The 18,573-nt window shown below is 47.0% G+C and overlaps 1 protein-coding gene across 1 annotated transcript; it reads right to left on the bottom strand.

The window, feature by feature from the left end:
• Positions 1–55: 55 nt before the first annotated feature.
• On the bottom strand, positions 56–16,732 carry SLC38A5 (solute carrier family 38 member 5). Its single transcript, XM_079764357.1, has 16 exons — positions 16,701–16,732; positions 15,215–15,268; positions 15,070–15,145; positions 14,577–14,692; positions 14,407–14,480; positions 13,600–13,692; positions 13,381–13,459; positions 11,628–11,710; positions 11,175–11,233; positions 10,936–11,073; positions 10,682–10,761; positions 9,938–10,038; positions 9,569–9,684; positions 1,051–1,195; positions 860–963; positions 56–360 (listed from the first exon to the last, which is right to left on the bottom strand). Exons 2-16 carry the CDS (start codon positions 15,265–15,267, stop codon positions 259–261), a joined length of 1,419 nt encoding a protein of 472 aa, XP_079620483.1. The 5' UTR covers position 15,268; positions 16,701–16,732; the 3' UTR covers positions 56–258.
• Between the last annotated feature and the right edge of the window lie 1,841 nt (positions 16,733–18,573).

Raw genomic sequence — 18,573 nt, 5'->3', positions numbered from 1 at the left:
GCTGGGCAGGGGCTCTCTGAGGACTTGGCCTCCTCCTGCTCCTGTGGAGTTGAGATTAGGACCATGATCCAAGCTCAGCATCCCTGGGGAGGACAGTGGACCACTCTGCAGTCTCTGTGGCCACCTACTTTCGACAGCCATGTTAATGGGAACCAGCCACCTTCACACACCAGACAGGAGGGACCTGGTAGAGTGGCTCCATCTTCCTCCACACACAGAGATGCATGCGCACAGGAGTCTTGCTGGAACAGGGCACAATCAGTGTCCAGACACATGGCTCCGGCCTGTGGCCCAGTTGAAAAACATGAAGCCTAGACTGATCACCATGAAGAGGACCCCCAAGACACCAAAACACAGAGCCTATGGACAAGAGGGAAAGAAGATGAGACTGGATGGGTCACCACAGCAGAGCTCCTCCTGAGAATGTTCTTCAAGGCCTTCCAGAGAGTCCCCATTCATTTCTGACTCTCCTTTGTGCTCCTCTTTCCTTAAATCCAGACCATTCCTTGAATCTTCCTTCCATCTTCCGAGAACCTTTTAGGGAGTATTCTCCTCCACCCTCCTTGAAAGTCCTCCTGACTCTCTTCTAATAGTGCACCTTCCATCTGGAGAACACTCCCTCTATGCCAGCCCCTTATTGAGTGCCCCTCTGTCTTCCCAGACCCTGCTGGTGCTCTCTGTTTGCTCACCCCCTTCCTAAGACAATCTTCTTCATTCTTTCAGACTAACCACCTTTCTCTCTGGATGTACCATCTTCACCCAGGCCCCTCTTGAAAAAGTTCCTTCTATCTCTAGCCATCTTGGAGTGCTCCATCCTCAGAGCACCCACCTTTTCCCAGCCATCCCCTGGAAAACTCACCTGGATCTTGGGCCAAGAGGAGAGGGGCTCCACCTCAGAGGGTACAATACGGAGGTAGAAGACACTGGGAAGGATGAAGATGAGGCTGGGGGCTGAGGTGGACCCTGAAGTATAAGCAGGAGGAATAAGAGTCTATGTAAGTTTGGGGTACAAGGCCCATATTAGATGGGGACTGGGGTTTGGGTACTGACCGATAACCCCAAAGATATCCCGGATGGTCGGTACGTAGATGACAAGGACATTAACCAAGACGAGCAGAATCACGGCTATGGCCACATGCCGTGGCCAGCTGAAGGCTTTGCTTGGGAAGAGCAGCTGCTGTAGGGCCCGGCGGATCTGTAGCCAGAGTAGGGTGGGACACAAGTCAGTGCCCAAATGCTGCCTCCCCCTCCTTGTGGTCATCTGTCTTTGCCTCCACCCTCTGTCTGAGATCCCTGATTTCCCTTCCATCTGACTGTCTCCACTTTATCTGACCATCCATCTGCGCCTTCAACTTCTGAATGAGCATCCACCTCCCTTCCGATAATCCATGCCTCTTTCTTTCTGTCAGATCATCCATCTATGCCTCTACCCACTGTCTGAAATCTTTGCCTCCTCCTCTATCTCTCCTCCCCTGACTACCCACTTGTCCTTCCATCCTATCTGAGATCCCTGCCTCTTTCCATCTCACTATCTCTCCCCTCTTTCTAGTCATTTCACCTCCTCATCTGAGAGCTTAGTCCCTCTTACACCTTACTACTTCTGCCTCCACCCTTTTTATGTATAGCCTGTTTCTTCATTCTGACTGTCCATCTATGCCACTACCCTCTGTCTGACCATTTTTGCCTCCCTCTTCTGTCTAGGCAGACATCTGTGCCTCCTTCCTTCAACTACTACCCCTGTGCCAGAGCTGACCTGCAGACCCTGAATGATGGATGAATGATTACTCTGACACATGTTTCTGTGAAAGAGAGGCTAAGGGGCTAGTTGGCATAAGGAGCCAAATAAGCTTTGATTGCCTGCCTCATTAGCCTTTTATTGTAACAACAGCTTGAACTCAAATTAACCTCTGGATACAATAAGCAGGGTAAGTATCCTTGAGAAGGCACATGCTTCTACAAGTTCATGTCCAAAAACTAAACATAGAGATTCTAGCAAAACACCTGGGGGAGGAGGAAAAAAAATGGCGATGGAATAGAGTCCTGTTTGGAGTCTGGTCCTGGGGTGGAAAGTGGGAGCAACGGAGGTTCGCAGGGGGATTGTATATTGGCAAGCCAAGGGACAGCTAAACTCCAGGAGAAGGCGGGGGAGTGCTGGCCAGGGCTCCCCTGACCATGCAGCACCCACAGGGGCTGGGTCTCCTCCCGGAGCTGCGGGCTCACTGGGCGCCTCGCCATCTTGCAAGGAAAGGAGGACTTTATTGGAAACCTGACTTTCCGCGACAACTGCAAACACTGAACAGCTGCGAGCACCAGAACACAGGTCTCCTATCGGCGCAAACATTCAGATTCAAAGGAACTCTTCACTGCACCACGGAAAGGTCAGATTTCGCCTGAAATAAGGTGTGGTTTCTAATCCCCGCGGTGGGAGGGAAGCGTGCGAGCCGCAAGACCAGCAGGAACCGGGAGGTCTGTGCCTAGAAAAATCGGCGGCAGTTGGAACTGCCGTGATCCGTGAATGTGGAAGGGGGTCCTCTGAGCTGCTAACAGAAGTGACCTCTTAAAAGAAACTCATTTTAATCTGACGAGGAGGATCAGACTAAGAATTTTCAAAGGAGTGCAGGCTACTTAGTCTGGCGCACAGACCCACTGTCCGCACACTTGGGCTCTTTCCGACTCTGATTACTAAGCCCAATACATAGGAAAACCCAGGTGGAAAAACCCTGAAAGACTGCAGGGGGGAGTTGTTTTTTCGGAACCTGGGAACAGAGCTGGGTGTGACCATTGGAGAGGCAGCTCTGAGGCGCACACCTCCACAAACCGGTAGTGAGTGCCATAGAGGGGGAAAAAAAATAAGCTACAGAGGCCCGGAAGTCAATTCAGAAACACTGCCACCCAGGGGCTGAAACGCTAATTGTCTCTGGTGTAATCAAAAATAACTATGAGAAATTAAGACACGGCCGGCTCAAAAAGCAGGACTGGCTTACAACACTGAGAAGCAGTGGAATGAAGCTGAACTGAAATACCGCCCAGACTGGGAAACAGGCATACCAAACAGAATATTAGAGGAAGTGAATGACAGCCGCTACTGCTCATTTTAGTCTTCCTATTTTTTAATTTTTAATTCCTTTTTCAATTTTTTTTAATTTTTTTTATTCTAATTTTTTTATTTTCATTTTTTGCATCTTTTACTTAAGAAACTAATTTTTTTTCTTTTTCCTCACTCGATTTTCACCTTTTTAATTATTACATTTTTATTTTCAATCAGCATTATTATTACTATTATTTTACTCTTTTTTTTAATGTCATTTGATTTTCCCTTTCTTGTATTTTGGGATTAGTGTCCTACATTCTATTTGCATCTTTCCCTTACCCTATCTCAACGCTAACATTTTGCCATCACTCTCCTAACCTTTCCCCTTTTGGTCTCCTGTTTTTCTTAACCCTTTCTGGCTATAGATTTTCCCTACTTTTTCAGTTTACCCTCTGCTAAAATTTCACCCTACTTATATATCTAATTCCCAACCCCCTGCTCCAAATCCATACATACCTCTCTCTACGCTACCAAAAAAAAATTATTTTTCTCTCTGGCCTTTTGTTGTTGTTTGCTTGAATGTTGATTAGATTGAATTTTTATGTTTTTTTATGAGATTGTTTTGATTATTCTTTTTGTTTGGTGGGTTGGTTCTTTTGTTTGCTTTGTTTTTGTTTGTTTTTTACTTTTGTTTTCCCTTGCCTCACTTGATACTAGTTGGTGTTGCAGTTTGTATTAATCTCCAGGCTCGTGTTGCTGGAATTTGCTGGGTTTAGTGGTTGTTCTAGTGGAGTCTACTCCCCATATATATAGTTTGTTCCCCTTTTCTCTCGTAGTATTGTTCTTGTCTCTCTTACTTTTTTTTCTTTTCCTTTTTTTTCTGCTCTTTTCCCAAGTTCAGATTCACACTCTTTGTTGTTGTTGTTGTTGTTCTTTCTTTTTACTCTCCCTCTTCCACTCCTATACCCTAATTTGTCTTTCTCTGGTGGTTACCTTTATTGGAGGTTATTAATATCGTGAATACAATTCTGTTCAGTGCCTTGTGTGTTGTGCCTGGTTGTGTTGTATTTTGTACCTTTAAATCAACGCCAGAGAGAGAGAACTATATAACCAGACATCCGGAGAAGAGAGACCATGGGGAGACAAAGAAACAGCCCCCATAGGAAAGAGAAGCAGGCATCACCAGAAAAGGAAGTAAATGAATTAGAGGCAAACAACCTATCAGAGAAAGAATTCAGAGAAATGGTCATAAGGTGGCTGAAAAGGATGGAAGACAAATTCGACAATATGAGTAAGAACCAAGAGGAAATGAAGAAGAACCAAGAAGAAATGAAAAATGACATCACTGCTGTAAAGAACTCAATAGAAAGCATCAAGAGTAGACTAGAAGAAGCAGAGGACCGCATAAGTGAGCTAGAAGACAAGATGGAAAAAAATACCCAATTACAACAGCTTCTAGAAACAAAAATTAGAAAGCATGAGGAGAGCCTAAGGGAACTTCGGTACAACACAAAACAAAACAACATCAGGATAATAGGGGTACCAGAAGGAAAGGAAACAGAGCAAGGAATAGAAAACCTGTTTGAAGAAATAATAACAGAAAACTTCCCTGATATAGGGAAGAAAAAACCCACACAAATCCAAGAAGCTCACAGAGTTCCAAGCAAAATGAACCCCAAAAGACCGACACCAAGGCACATTATAATTAAGTTGGCAAACACCAACGACAAAGTAAGAATCTTAAAAGCGGCCAGAGAGAGACAGACAGTTACATACAAAGGAACCCCCATCAGACTAGCAACTGATTTCTCAACAGAAACTCATCAGGCCAGAAGGGAATGGAATGAAATATACAAAGTCATGCAAAGGAAGGGTCTCAATCCAAGAATACTGTACCCAGCAAGGCTATCAATCAAAATTGAAGGTGAAATCAGGAGCTTCACAGACAAAAAAGGGCTAAGGGAGTTTATCACCACCAAACCAGCAATGAAAGAAATGCTAAAGGGTCTGATGTAAAAGAAAAAAAGAAAGAAAGAAAGAAAGAAAGAAAGAAAGAAAGAAAGAAAGAAAGAAAGAAAGAAAGAAAGAAAGAGGAAGCAAAGAAGGAACACAGGGGTATAGAATAAAAATGGCGACAAATAAGTGCCTATCAATAATAACTTTAAATGTAAATGGATTGAATGCCCCAATCAAAAGACACAGGGTAACAGATTAGATAAGAAAACAAAACCCATATATCTGCTGTCTACAGGAAACCCACCTCAAAAAAAAGGATGCATACAGACTGAGAGTAAAGGGATGGAAAAAGGTTTTCCAGGCGAATGGAAATGAAAAAAAAGCTGGGGTAGCAATACTTATATCTGACAAATTAGATCTCAAAGTGAAGGACATTACAAGAGATAATGAAGGCCACTTCATAATACTAAAGGGAGAAATCCAACAAGAAGAAATAACTCTGGTAAACATATATGCACCCAATACAGGAGCACCAAGATACATTAAAAAACTCCTGGAAGATATCAAAGGAGAGATTGACAGCAATACAATCATAGTAGGAGACTTCAATACCCCACTATCACCATTGGACAAATCCTCTAAACAAAAAATCAGCACAGAAACATCAATCCTAAATGACTCACTAGACCAGATGGAATTAATCGACATCTTCAGAACATTTCACCCCAAAGCCACAGAATATACATTCTTCTCAAGTGCACATGGGTCATTTTCAAAGATAGACCACATGTTAGGACATAGGCAAAGTCTCTCCAAATTCAAGAAGATAGAAATCATATCAAGTATCTTCTCAGATCACAGTGGCATAAAACTGGAAATCAACTACAATAAAAACAATCCAAAGAAACCAAACACATGGAGACTAAACAGCATGCTATTAAACCATGACTGGGTTACCAAAGACATCAAGGAAGAAATAAAAAACATCATGGCAACAAACGACAATGAAAACACAACAATCCAAAATCTATGGGACACAGCGAAAGCAGCCCTGAGAGGGAAGTTCATAGCTCTACAAGCCTACTGCAAAAAACAAGAAACAATGGTAATAAATTACCTAACCCAAAAACTCAAAGAGTTAGAGAGAGAGCAACAAGAAAAGCCCAGTGTAAGCAGAAGGAAAGAAATAATAAAGATCAGAGCGGAGATAAACGACATAGAGACTAAAGAAACAATACAAAAGATCAACAAAACCAAGAGCTGGTTCTTTGAAAGGATAAACAAGATTGATGAACCTCTAGCCAGGCTCACCAAGAAGCAAAGAGAGAGGACCCAAATAAACAAAATCAGAAATGAAAGAGGTGAAATAACAACAGACCCCGACGAAATACAAAGGATTGTTACAAAATACTACAAACAACTCTATTCCAACAAACTGGACAACCTGGAGGAAATGGATATATTCCTAGACAAATACAACCTTCCAAAACTCAATCAGGAAGAATCTAAACAGCTCAACAGGCCAGTAACTATGGAAGAAATTGAACCAGTCATCAAAAAGCTTCCGGCAAACAAAAGCCCGGGGCCAGACGGCTTCACAGGAGAGTTTTACCAAACTTTCAAGGAAGAACTAAAATCTATCCTCCTCAGACTATTCCAAAAAATTCAAGAGGAAGGAACACTTCCAGGCTCCTTCTATGAAGCCAGCATCACCCTAATACCAAAACCAGATAAAGACAACACAATGAAAGAGAATTACAGACCAATATCCCTCATGAACATAGATGCCAAAATCCTCAACAAAATACTAGCAAATCGGCTCCAGCAATACATCAGAAAGATCATACATCATGACCAAGTAGGATTTATCCTAGGAATGCAAGGATGGTACAATATCCGCAAATCAATAAATGTGATACATCACATAAACAAATTGAGAGATAAAAATCACATAGTCATATCAATAGATGCAGAAAAAGCATTTGACAAAATCCAACACCCTTTCTTGATAAAAACTCTCAACAAGGTGGGAATAGAAGGATCATACCTCAACATAATAAAAGCTATATATGATAAACCCACAGCAAACATCATACTCAATGGGCAAAAACTAAAACCATTTCCCCTAAGAACAGGAACAAGACAGGGATGCCCACTCTCACCACTCTTGTTTGACATAGTACTGGAAGTATTAGCTATCGCAATTAGGCAAGAAGAAGAAATAAGAGGCATCCAAATTGGAAAAGAAGAAGTGAAGCTGTCCTTATTTGCAGATGACATGATATTGTACATAAAAAACCCAAAAGATTCCATCAAAAAACTAATAGACTTAATAAATGAATTCGGCAATGTAGCGGGATACAAAATTAACGCCAAGAAATCTATGGCATTTCTATACACCAATAGTGAACTTACAGAAAGAGAGACTAAAAAAGCAATCCCATTTACCATCGCACCAAAAAAATTAAGATACCTAGGAATAAACTTAGCTAAGGAGGTAAAAGACCTATACGCGGAAAACTACAGGACCCTGAAAAAAGAGATAGAGGAAGACGTAAACAGATGGAAGAACATACCATGTTCATGGATTGGTAGAATCAACATCATTAAAATGTCCATACTACCCAAAGCAATCTACAAATTCAATGCACTCCCCATCAAAATACCAACAGCATATTTCACAGACCTAGAAAGAACTCTCCAAAAATTCATCTGGAATAAAAAAAGAACCCGAATAGCTGCAGCAATCCTGAGAAAGAAGAATAAAGTAGGAGGGATCTCAATACCAGATTTCAAGCTGTATTACAAAGCCACTGTTCTCAAAACAGCCTGGTACTGGCACAAGAACAGACATATAGATCAATGGAACAGAATAGAGAATCCAGATATCGACCCAAACCACTATGCTCAATTAATATTTGACAAAGGAGGAATGAACATACAATGGAGTCAAGACAGTCTCTTCAATAAATGGTGTTGGGAAAATTGGACACACACATGCAAAAAAATGAAACTAGATCACCAACTTACACCATACACAAAAATAAACTCAAAATGGATACAGGACTTAAACATAAGACGGGAAACCATAAAAATACTAGAGCAATCCACAGGCAACAAAATCTCAGACATATGCCAAAAGAACTTCTTCACTGACACTGCCCCTAGGGCAATGGAAGCTAAAGAGAAAATTAACAAATGGGACTACATCAAAATAAAGAGTTTTACAGCAAAAGAAACCATCAACAAAACAGCAAGAAAGCCCACTGCATGGGAGAACATATTTGCAAATGCCATCACTGATAAAGGTTTAATCTCCAACATCTACAGGCAGCTTATGCAACTTAATAAAAGGAAGATAAATGATCCAATTAAAAAATGGGCAACGGACCTAAACAGAATATTTTCAAAAGAAGACAGAAGGAAGGCCAAGAGACACATGAAAACATGCTCAAAGTGACTTATTATCCGAGAGATGCAAATCAAAACAACAATGCGGTACCATCTCACACCTGTTAGAATGGCTATCATCAACAAATCAACAAACGACAAGTGTTGGCGAGGATCCGGAGAAAAAGGAACCCTCGTGCACTGCTGGTGGGAATGCAGACTGGTGCAGCCACTGTGGAGAACAGTATGGAGTTTCCTCAAAAAACTGAAAATGGTACTCCCATTTGACCCAGTAATCCCACTCCTGGGAATATATCCGAAGAAACTAGAAACACCAATCAGAAAGGATATATGCACCCCTATGTTCATAGCAGCACAATTTACAATAGCTAAGATTTGGAAACAGCCTAGGTGCCCGTCAGCAGATGACTGGATCAGAAAACTGTGGTACATCTACACAATGGAATACTATGCTGCCATAAAAAAGAAGGAATTCTCATCATTTGCAGCAACCTGGATGGAATTGGAGAATATTATACTAAGTGAAATAAGCCAGTCAATGAAAGAAAAATACCACATGATCTCACTCATTTATGGATAATAAAGAACATTATAAACTGATGAACAAAAAGATAGATACAGAGACAGTAAAGCATCAAACAGACTGTCAAATTACAGGGGGAAAGTTAGGGAGAGGTGGGGGAGATAAGAAATCAAATGAAGGACTTGTATGCATGCATATAAGCATAAACAATGGACGCAAAACTCTGGGGGGTGAGGGCATGTATGGGTGTGGGGTGGGGGGGGTAAGGGTAAGATATGTACACATATAATATCTCAATTAAAAAAAAACACCTGGGGGATCAGACTTGTTTGGAAAAGTTAAGGTAGGGGCTGCCGCCTTTGGCAAGGTCCCCCCAGAGGCCCCTGATCTTCCAAAGGATCCTCCTTACAGACATTACAACCAAGTCCTGTGCTTCCCCACACCCCTGTCCTCCCGACTGTCTCTGTCCTACCATATATTTTTGCTTTCTCTGTCAGTCTGACAACTCTGCCTTCCCTGTCTGTCCATCCCTGCCTCCTCCATCCATCCCTACATCCATTCCTATCTCCAACATCCATCCAAACATCTATGCCTGTACCCTCTACCCATGTCCCTCTGCTCCATGCCCCCCCTTTGTCCCCACGCACAGGGAATAACACAACTGGCACAGTGAGAGTGACTGCAAGCAGCACCGCCAGGCGCACACAGAGGATGAGCAGGTCCTTCTGGCTGTACATTTGTAGCATCTCTGCCTCCACACTGCCTGGGCCATGGGACATGGGACAAGGGATGCTGGATGTGGCAGGAGAACCAGAACCAGTGTCCCTCCTCCCACCACCACCACCACCCCTCACACACACACACAGAATAACAAAATCTACATGTGTGATGCATACCACCCATTTGGAAACTGATGAGTCCAGAGGCATGGAGGGAAAGTGCTCAGGTTCCTGCCCCACCAGCCTCCCCAGTCCCCACCCCAGCTGCCACCCAACCCTGGCTCCAGCTCCACTCACTGTAGAAGGTAAGGTATCCAAAGGTGGCTGTAAGTGCATACATACAAAACATGGCACCGATGGACACGTTGGCTACAGCTTGCATTCTGCGCTTGGAGGGCCTAAGGTACAGAGGTCATAGAATTCTAATGCCCATATCCCTGGACTTGGTCCAGGCCCCTCAAAACCAGCCTCCACCCTCCAGATCCCCTTCTCCCAGAGCTTACATTCAGCTGGCACACTCTTGGATTTTCATCTCTACCTCCCTTGTGTAACTAGCCAAGCCTCCCCTCTCTGTCCATCCATATCTCATCCCATAGGACCATCATTGTGCATCTCCTCTGTCTGACCATCTCTGCCTCTCCCTTCCATTTGACTGTCACTGCCCCTCCCTTATATCTGACCATCCATACCTAATTATCCACACATCTCCTATCATATCATCCCTGAGCCCCTTTTGTCCTGTCATATCCCTGTCCCCATCTGTGCATGCCACCACCTCCATCTGATCATCTCTGCTGCCCCACTCTGTCCATTAACAACTGTATTGGATGTTAAAAGAGTGAAATACTTGAGCCCCAATCAATAAACAGTCACTTTCCTGTGTCTCCCAAGACCTCCTGACCACCTCAAACCCCTCCCTTTGCACAATCTACAATCAACAATCAAGTTACAGTCCCAGAACTGCTGTAGGGATTGTCAGTCATTATGACTACCACCCCACCTGTTGGTTCATCACACATGCCCACTTTCCTGTCCACTCACCGGCAGAGCTCCGTGTAGATGGGCAGCACCTCAGGGTGGCAGACAAAGGCAAAAGCCATAATGGGCACTGTATAGAACATCTGGGGGAATGGCCAAGTACATCAGATCAGAACCTATAGGGTTCCATCCCCTATTCTCCATACTCCTGGCCCCAGCACTGCTCTTCATATCAGATACTTGGAAGCCCCCAATGTCCAATACATGGCTCCAGAGGGCCTGAGTGTGGTGCAAGCCCTATTGAGCTACATACCCACCTGTGAGTCCACTGTGAACATCTGGGCCTCACAGCTTATGTTGAGCCCCTGGATGGGATGGACTGGGGGGCTCTTACTCTCTGCTGCTGTCTCATTGTGGCCCACATCACAGCTAATATGGAACTTCTTATAGATGACCTGAAGAAGAAAGGATGGGGAAATGAGCTTACAGGGAAGGCTGTGTCCCAATGCCCCAATCTCTCTCTCCCCACTTCTTCAAGTCCTTCTCTCAGACTCACCGAAATGAGAAAAAACAGCATGCAGGTCAGAGAAAGACCACTGGTATATCCAAGGTAGCCTGCAAGGAGCAATAACGCAGAAACTCAGAAATCCAGGGACCCCCTACAGCAAGCATGTCAAACTCACAGTAAGCGGGCCACATGCCTTATTTATGTGGCCCGCCGGCCACGAGTTTGACATGCTTGCCCTACAGCAAATATCAAACCCCTAGTCTAGCTTTCAAGATCCCCTCAGCCCAATTATGCCACACTTTTGCATAAGCTTTTACTTCTGCCTGGACCAGCCTCCCCTCCAGAGCAAACTCCTATTGAGCAAACTCCTATTCATCTGTTAAAACCCTCATCAAAAAAGCTCTCCCCTAGTGTTCAATAGCCCTTGAAAATGGGGTTCTCTCAATCTGGCTACCCTTCTCTAACCCCACTATCCTATGACCAACGCAGGAAGCCTCTTACCCAAGTGTCTCATGAGGGCCAGTGGCAGGATGATTAACACACTGACCATGATGATGAGAAGGTTTCCATTCAAGAACCAGCTCCTAGATAGACAGGCAAACATAGTGACTAGTTGCCAGCCAAAAAAAAAAATTGTCAGGCAGACAAAAGATGGCCGGACAGATTTCTGCCCGTCATCAGTAGATGAGCCAACACCTCAGCTATGAGAAGTCATTCAGGTGGTTACAATGATGGCACAACAAGATTGATAGAAACAGCCAGACTAATTATCAGACTATCTGCCAGACACTGTCAGAGGGGTACATCTAAGAACACATGCACAGCTAGACAAAACTGTGCTGTCAGACTCACAAGTGAATACACAACCAGATGGGTAAACAACACCCCAAGTCAGTCAGACTCACATAGTCCAACACAAAGTTCCAGACACAGAGTGAGCCATGACCCTGGTGTCTGACAGGTAGAACAATAGTCTGATAATTAGGCTGGCTGGCAGACAACGATGCAGAGTCAGACAAAAAGTCAGAAGCACACGTGTGGTTGTTTGAACAGCTCAAGGTTTGTTGAACACCTGAAAGTAGCTGGGCTGATTTGGCCACGTGATCAAAGACAGAAATAGAGACCATATGAATCAGCCAGCTGGCCACACTATTGGAAGAAAGACTGGGATCTGTATAGATATTGGAGGGAGGTGCTCAGGCAACACAGTTAATACAGAATCAGTTGAACAACTGCTCATTTGTTCAAAAGAATTTTATTGAGTGCCTACTATGTTACATCTCATACATACACATAGTTACACTGACATAAACCAACAAAGCATCATTGGCCATGTAAACAGTGGGAGCTAATTATAATAATTAGACACACCTAGGTACATAGACTGCCAGCTACCTGGATGGTTTCAGAATCAAACCAAAAATTTAACAAGAGACACAGAATCAACCATCATATCCAAACAACTGAACAATTTCAGCCAGCATATGGATCCAGAATTTTAAATATGCAGTCATTTGAATGCATACTCAGAACAACAATCAAGCATACATGGTTGGAACAATACAGAGGGCATGTACAGAGTTATAGGTGAGGATCACTCACACACAGAGAGAATTTGCCAGAACAATGGTCACTAAACAGAGATGGAGTCTATTGGCACATACATTTGGAGAAAATCACATATACATAGTTGGCACCACAGTATACATCACACACACACATACACACTGTTGGAGTCAGTGACCACACACTTAGAAGCGAGACAGATTCAGCCAGCCTGATGGACCCAGAATCAAACAGAATCTGTTGAACATGGAAAGTCAGAGTAAACAACTGTCAAATACACATGGTTGGAATTACAGTATACAGGACACAGCTGTAGTCAGCTTTCAGACAGCTGACCAGAGAACCTGCCAATACAACAGTAACAGAAGCAAAATCCACAGCGTTTAGATCTGCTAGAGAGTAGTTGCATGATCAGCATGAGAGTACACTGGACATACAGATTCAGCCACCAGATGGAATCAACCAGAACAACAGTCACAGAAATCAACACGGTCTGTTAGACTCCTATAGTCAGAGCAACAGTCACACATACTGCTGGCATCACAATACACAGGAATCGCAGTCTGATCAAAGTGGCCAACAGTCTCAAAGTAGAACATTTGGGACACAGAGTTGAAGACAGCAGCCAGACCAGACAGGCAGAGTCAGTGGCCTGTGAATCAGAGCCAAGGGGTGTTTGCTCACTCACCCCTCAGGGTCCATTTCCAGGAAGGTGCCAATAACCAGGGGGAGTTCGGATTTGATGATGAACAGGTAACTGGACATGGCTGGTACAGGTTGGGGGGAGGTGTAAACAAAAGGTTTTCCCTCACCCCCTTACCCCATTTTCCCCAGCCCAGCCTGGGGAAGCCCATCTCACCCCACCCTCTTCCCCCAAGCTGATCCCTCCACCTCCCAGAATCCTCACCCCCAACATTGTGCAGACAGATGACCATGGCCACCACCACCTTCCCCACAGGCCCCAGTGCCCTCTGTCCCAGCTGCTCATATGCTCGGATGCCTGTGGGGGAGACAAGAAGGAACAGGTTGTGGTCCTCCTGGACCAGGGGTGAGGTTGGGGGCCAAAAGGCCTGGGAGTTGGGGGGTTGGGGTTTAGAGTAATTGAGTCTGATTGATGGGGGCCAGGGGTGAGAGTTAGTTACAATTGGGCTTGGGGGTGGAATCTGGGAGGTGGGATCTGTGGTCAGGAACTGTGGCCAAGGAAAAGGTAGGAGGTGGGCTGGAGTTTGGTAGTGGGGATCTTGGGGGCAAATCACTATATACATAGTCTGAGACCACATACACATGGTCTGAGTCCCTGGTGGGAATAAAGTCTGAGATCTGGAGCAGTGGACGCTTGGAAGCTTGGGTCTAAGGACCAGGGGGTCTCGGGGTTCTACAGCTAGCTGGCTTCATGGTTGTGGGGACTAAAGACTGAAGGGAGGGGTTAGAGGTGGAATGTAGTGGTCTAGGGATGAGGAGGGTCTGAACAATGGGGTTTATGGCCAGACTAAGGGCTGAGGGCTGGGGATTGGGAATTTGGGATCTGGGAGATGAGGTCTGAGGGCCAGGGTCAGTCTGGGGTCTGGAGTCCAGGGAGTTAAGTGGGGTTTGGGGTCTTGGGTCCAAGATCTGGGGTCAGGGTGGAATGTCCAGGGTCGGGGGTTTGGGTTGAAATCTGGTGTCTCAGGTCAGGGGAGTGGGTCAGGGGTCTGGATTGAGCTCTGGGGCTCACCTACAACACCAGCACAGGTCAGCAGGAGATGGATGGAGTATGAAGACAGAAGAGCAATGCACAGCAGCAGGGCCCTGTGGCAGATGGCACAACTTAGACTTGGCCCCAAGGCCTCCCGCCTGCCCCCAAACACCCCTGCCCCCCTCCCCCACAGGCTGCTTAGGACTCACAAGAAGAAGAGGACCCCTGTGTGGGCCATGGCATAGGCCAGCCCCAGGATGCCGCTGCCCATGATGGCGTTGCTGAGGTTGAACACTGACATTCCAAATGATGTCTTCCCCTCGAACTGTGGGTAAGGGGCAAGGCCCAGGAACACATGGGTAGGGGAGGGGGCAAGTAAGGAGACCAGCTCTGGGTCCCAGAAAGACTAGGGAGGAAGTGACTGGGACAGGAAGAAGCCCAGGAAGGGCCAAAGGAGAAACCAAGAAGTTAGGAAAGAAAAGGAGTTGAAGATGGGAAGGAGCTGGGAAAAGGAGAACCAGGAAGGGGAAAACTAGGAGAAATTTTGGAGGGGAGCATCTATACGTGGAGAGGAACCAGAGAGGGTGGAGCAGCTACCAAAGGCAAACAGCTGGGGAGGGGAGTAGCTGGGAAGAGGGAAGAGTAGGGGAGGAGATGAACTGGGCAAGGTGCAGCTGGGACAGATCCTGTAGGGTCACTCACATCCATGAACTCAGCTGACTTCCTCCCAGGAGCAGAATTATGGCTGTGCAGGAAGCCCTCACGTTCCTGCCTGTAGCTGGAGAAGTTGGGGCTGATGAGAGGTAATCCTGACCCTCTGACCCAGACCCCTCAGGCCCTGACTCACCCCACAGCACCCGCAGGAAGGTCTCCATTCATCTTTGGGTCCTGCAGTTCCATCCTATGGGCAGGGAAAGGGGGTGGGGGTCAGAGATGGAGCAGGGGGGCTACAAGGTGGGAGAGCTAGGTGAAGAGGTAGGGGTTCAGCTAGAGGCAGACAGGGAGAGAAACAGAAACAGAGATGAGGTGAGGGGAAAGGGAACAGAAGGATGACAGAGACAGGGACGTAAATGGAGAGAATTGAAGAGTAAAAGGCTGAGGTGGGTACTTGAAATATCAGGGGGATCGCCTTGTAAAGTATACAAAGCTATACACCTATGATGTACACCTGGAATTAACACAAATCATACTGAATGTAAACTATAAAATTTCCTTGAAAAAGTAAATTTTTTCAAAAGAGTGAGAGGCTGAGAGAAGAGATGAGAGCGAGAAAAGGGCATCAGAGGAGAGATACAGTTACTCATACTTGGAGAGATAAAGATGGAGGAAAGAGAAAGAAATAAAGAGAGAAAGCAACCTCATAGCAGACGAGATGGCCATCTGGAGCTGCGATAGCCTCTCCTCCCAACCCTCACACTCACTCTATCTTCTTGCTGTACTATCTCTTCCCTTGCCAGGTCTCCCTCAAACCGTCCCCCACCCCCCACATCCCTTCACCCTCACCACATGGCCAGATCTCCTCTCCGGCCACGTGTCTGCTGACTGCCCCACTTCTCACAATGCTTCCTACCCTCCTCCTTCCCGCCTGAGCCCCAAGCCTGGGCCCCAAGCCTAGCCCAGAGCTGATGCAACCTGTCCACTGGGCTGGGGGTGGGGACCGGCTTGGAGACCCCAGCCCCTGACTTGGCAAACTCTGCCATAACTCTGAATATCCTCACTAGATGCCAGAGACAATTTCCCAACTGAGCCCTGGAAACCTCCATGAATCCCCCTTGTAGGAACCAGAGGTATTTCCTAGATCCCCTGTCAAGTCTTAAACACTCTTCTTCTGGCAGAAGGAACTGTAGTCACTTCCAGACTTGAGACCTTTCCTGGGCTCAGGGTGTCTCAGGAATCTTGCCTGAGCCCTAATTTCCCCTCCTGAGGAGGAGCTGTCTCTGAGACCTCATCAGCAACCCCTTCCAGGACCTGATGTGTTCCTGGGGTGGGGGGGGTGTCTCTGTGATCCCCAGGCCAATCTACAGTCCCCGTCTTCTATGCCCCCATCATCGCTAAAACTGCCTCCGGGAGACGCCCGCCCCAAGTCCTGAGTCCCTTTCCTGGGACGGGGAGGGATCTTAGGGAGCACCATCCTCAGCCCTGAGCACCCTCTGAGGACTCCTACCCACTCCCGAATTCACTCTTGGAAGCCAGTTACCAAAGGACCCCTCTCCCATTCAATTCCCCACTAATGCTAAAAAGGTCTCCAGGGATCCCCTGAGGCCCCTCCCGGGGCCCCCATTCGTGCCTTGGGGTCTCCAAAGCCCCCCACCCTGGCCAGCGCCCCTCCTCACCTTTCGGCTCTTCTCAACTCCACCGGTTCGCAGGACTCAGACAAGATAGAGAGCTCAGGGACCCACTGCCGCGCGGCTCTCTAGAACCTGCCCCCGCCCCGCCCGGTGGCCAATCAGCGCAGCTCGCGCCCCTCTGGCCCGCGGATTTTTTTTTTTCTGGGAAGAAGTTTTCATTTTAATTTTGTTTCCCTCCTTGTGGCCGCGGGCGCGGGGGGGGGGGGGGGGAAGTAGTGAGGAGAGGCGGAAACCCCCCTCATCTGGACCCACATGGAGGGAGCCTGAGGTGTGGGTAGGTCTTGGTCGCGGGGAGGGGCAGTGGACAGAAAGACTGAGTGAGTAGATCCACACCCAAAGAAAGGGCCAGGCAGGCAGAGAGAATTGACTTAGGGGTCAGCCACACAGTGGGATGGGAGATGGATGGAGGGTAGAGATGCAGAGAGGAGAGACAGAGATAGTAAGAGAAACAGTCACAAATAGAGACAGGCAGGCACAAGGACAGACAACAGAGAGGACAGAAAGATAGACAGGGTATGGGGGAGTGGTAGATAGACAAAGGGGCATTCACTGGGAGAAAGAGACTATAGGCAGACTCAGAAACTAACGGGGTGGGCGCGTGCAAGCACGTTAGAGGCAACGGGCAGGCCCAGTCGTAAACAGGAGACACAACTGGCAGATAGGTGGACACAGCCAGATACATCCCCAAACAGAGGTTGGAAACGGGCACACCAGCCCCGAGAGACAAGGGGACACGGGAAGTGATGGAGGCAGAGGAGCACCTGGAGGGACAGATGACAAGAGGCAGAGAAAGTCAGATTCAGGCAGAGCGGCGCACAAGGTAGATGGACAGACCTGGGGACAGACAGCAATGAAAAAGTGCAGGATAGACAGACACAGCCAGGCCACTATAAATTGACCTCAGACAGGCAACCTAGCCGAGAGAGGACCCTAGATCTTGGAGGTCCCCAGAGGGAGGCAGGGAAGACATTTATGGTTGGATAGGGAGGGTGGACACACACAGTGTGCAAACTAGGCACACCCTGAAGTCCTGGACCCAGCCCAGGCATTGGGTGAGGCCTAGCCACACCCTAACCTAGGAGCTCTACAGTCTGTCTGCCGGTCTTATATGGGGGGGAGGGGTCTGTGCACTCCCATCCAGGCATGTGGCAGGCATATGTCGCCAGCAGGAAGGCGGACGGGGTGGACTTGGGGTCCTGGCCCAAGTCTACTGAGCTGCTTAAGGCCCTGGTGGACAAAGAGCCTCTGTCTGGGCCCCTCCACCCACCTGTCCACCCCCCACAGGGAGCACAGAATTCCCGGAAAGGCCAGGGGCTGGCTGGGGTTCAAAGCTAACCTAGATGCCCCCACCCCAAGTGCAATTGGAGGAGGGCAAGGGATGAGGTGTTTACTTCGCCACAGCAGGAGAGAGACTCCCCCACACTCAGCTCCATCCAGGGGCTCAGAGATAGAGGCAGACTTGCCATCACCCACGGAGATACAAGCTTCCCTGCAGACCCACAGCCACACACACAGAATATGTGCTGACAAATATGAATGCACACAGACTGCACGTGGGGAGCCCAGGCCACGGTAGTCACACACTCCCAGCCGCACAGCGTGACTTAGTCTTACAGACTTCATCACCCACAGCCCCAGACCACACCCAGAAAGCAGAGAGTGGCACAGGAATAGGCTCACACCGAACCACTGTAGATTCATGGACATCATGGCCCACAGACTCACAGCCACACACAAAGCGCACAGACAAATCTGATTTCACACAGCCAACAGCTGCATACACAGGCCCAGTGCCTCACACACACTTCCACGTTCAGAGAGCCCTCGAGGCCAAAGTCCAGATTCAGGCTTTATAATG

Source organism: Cnephaeus nilssonii, assembly GCF_951640355.1.
Source record: "Cnephaeus nilssonii genome assembly, chromosome: X".
NCBI lineage: Eukaryota > Metazoa > Chordata > Mammalia > Chiroptera > Vespertilionidae > Cnephaeus > Cnephaeus nilssonii.
This window is presented reverse-complemented; position numbering and strand designations above follow the sequence as displayed.

What these genes read in the sequence shown, in the direction of transcription:
- SLC38A5 (XM_079764357.1), bottom strand. Translation starts at nt 15,267, where the DNA reads ATGGAACTGCAGGACCCAAAGATGAATGGAGACCTTCCTGCGGGTGCT. An exon ending in TGCCAGTTGTGTTATTCCCT is followed by an intron (nt 1,196 to 9,568) that starts GTGCGTGGGGAC and finishes CTCTGGCTACAG; the next exon opens with ATCCGCCGGGCCCTACAGCA. An exon ending in CCTCTTGGCCCAAGATCCAG is followed by an intron (nt 361 to 859) that starts GTGAGTTTTCCA and finishes TCTTGTCCATAG; the next exon opens with GCTCTGTGTTTTGGTGTCTT.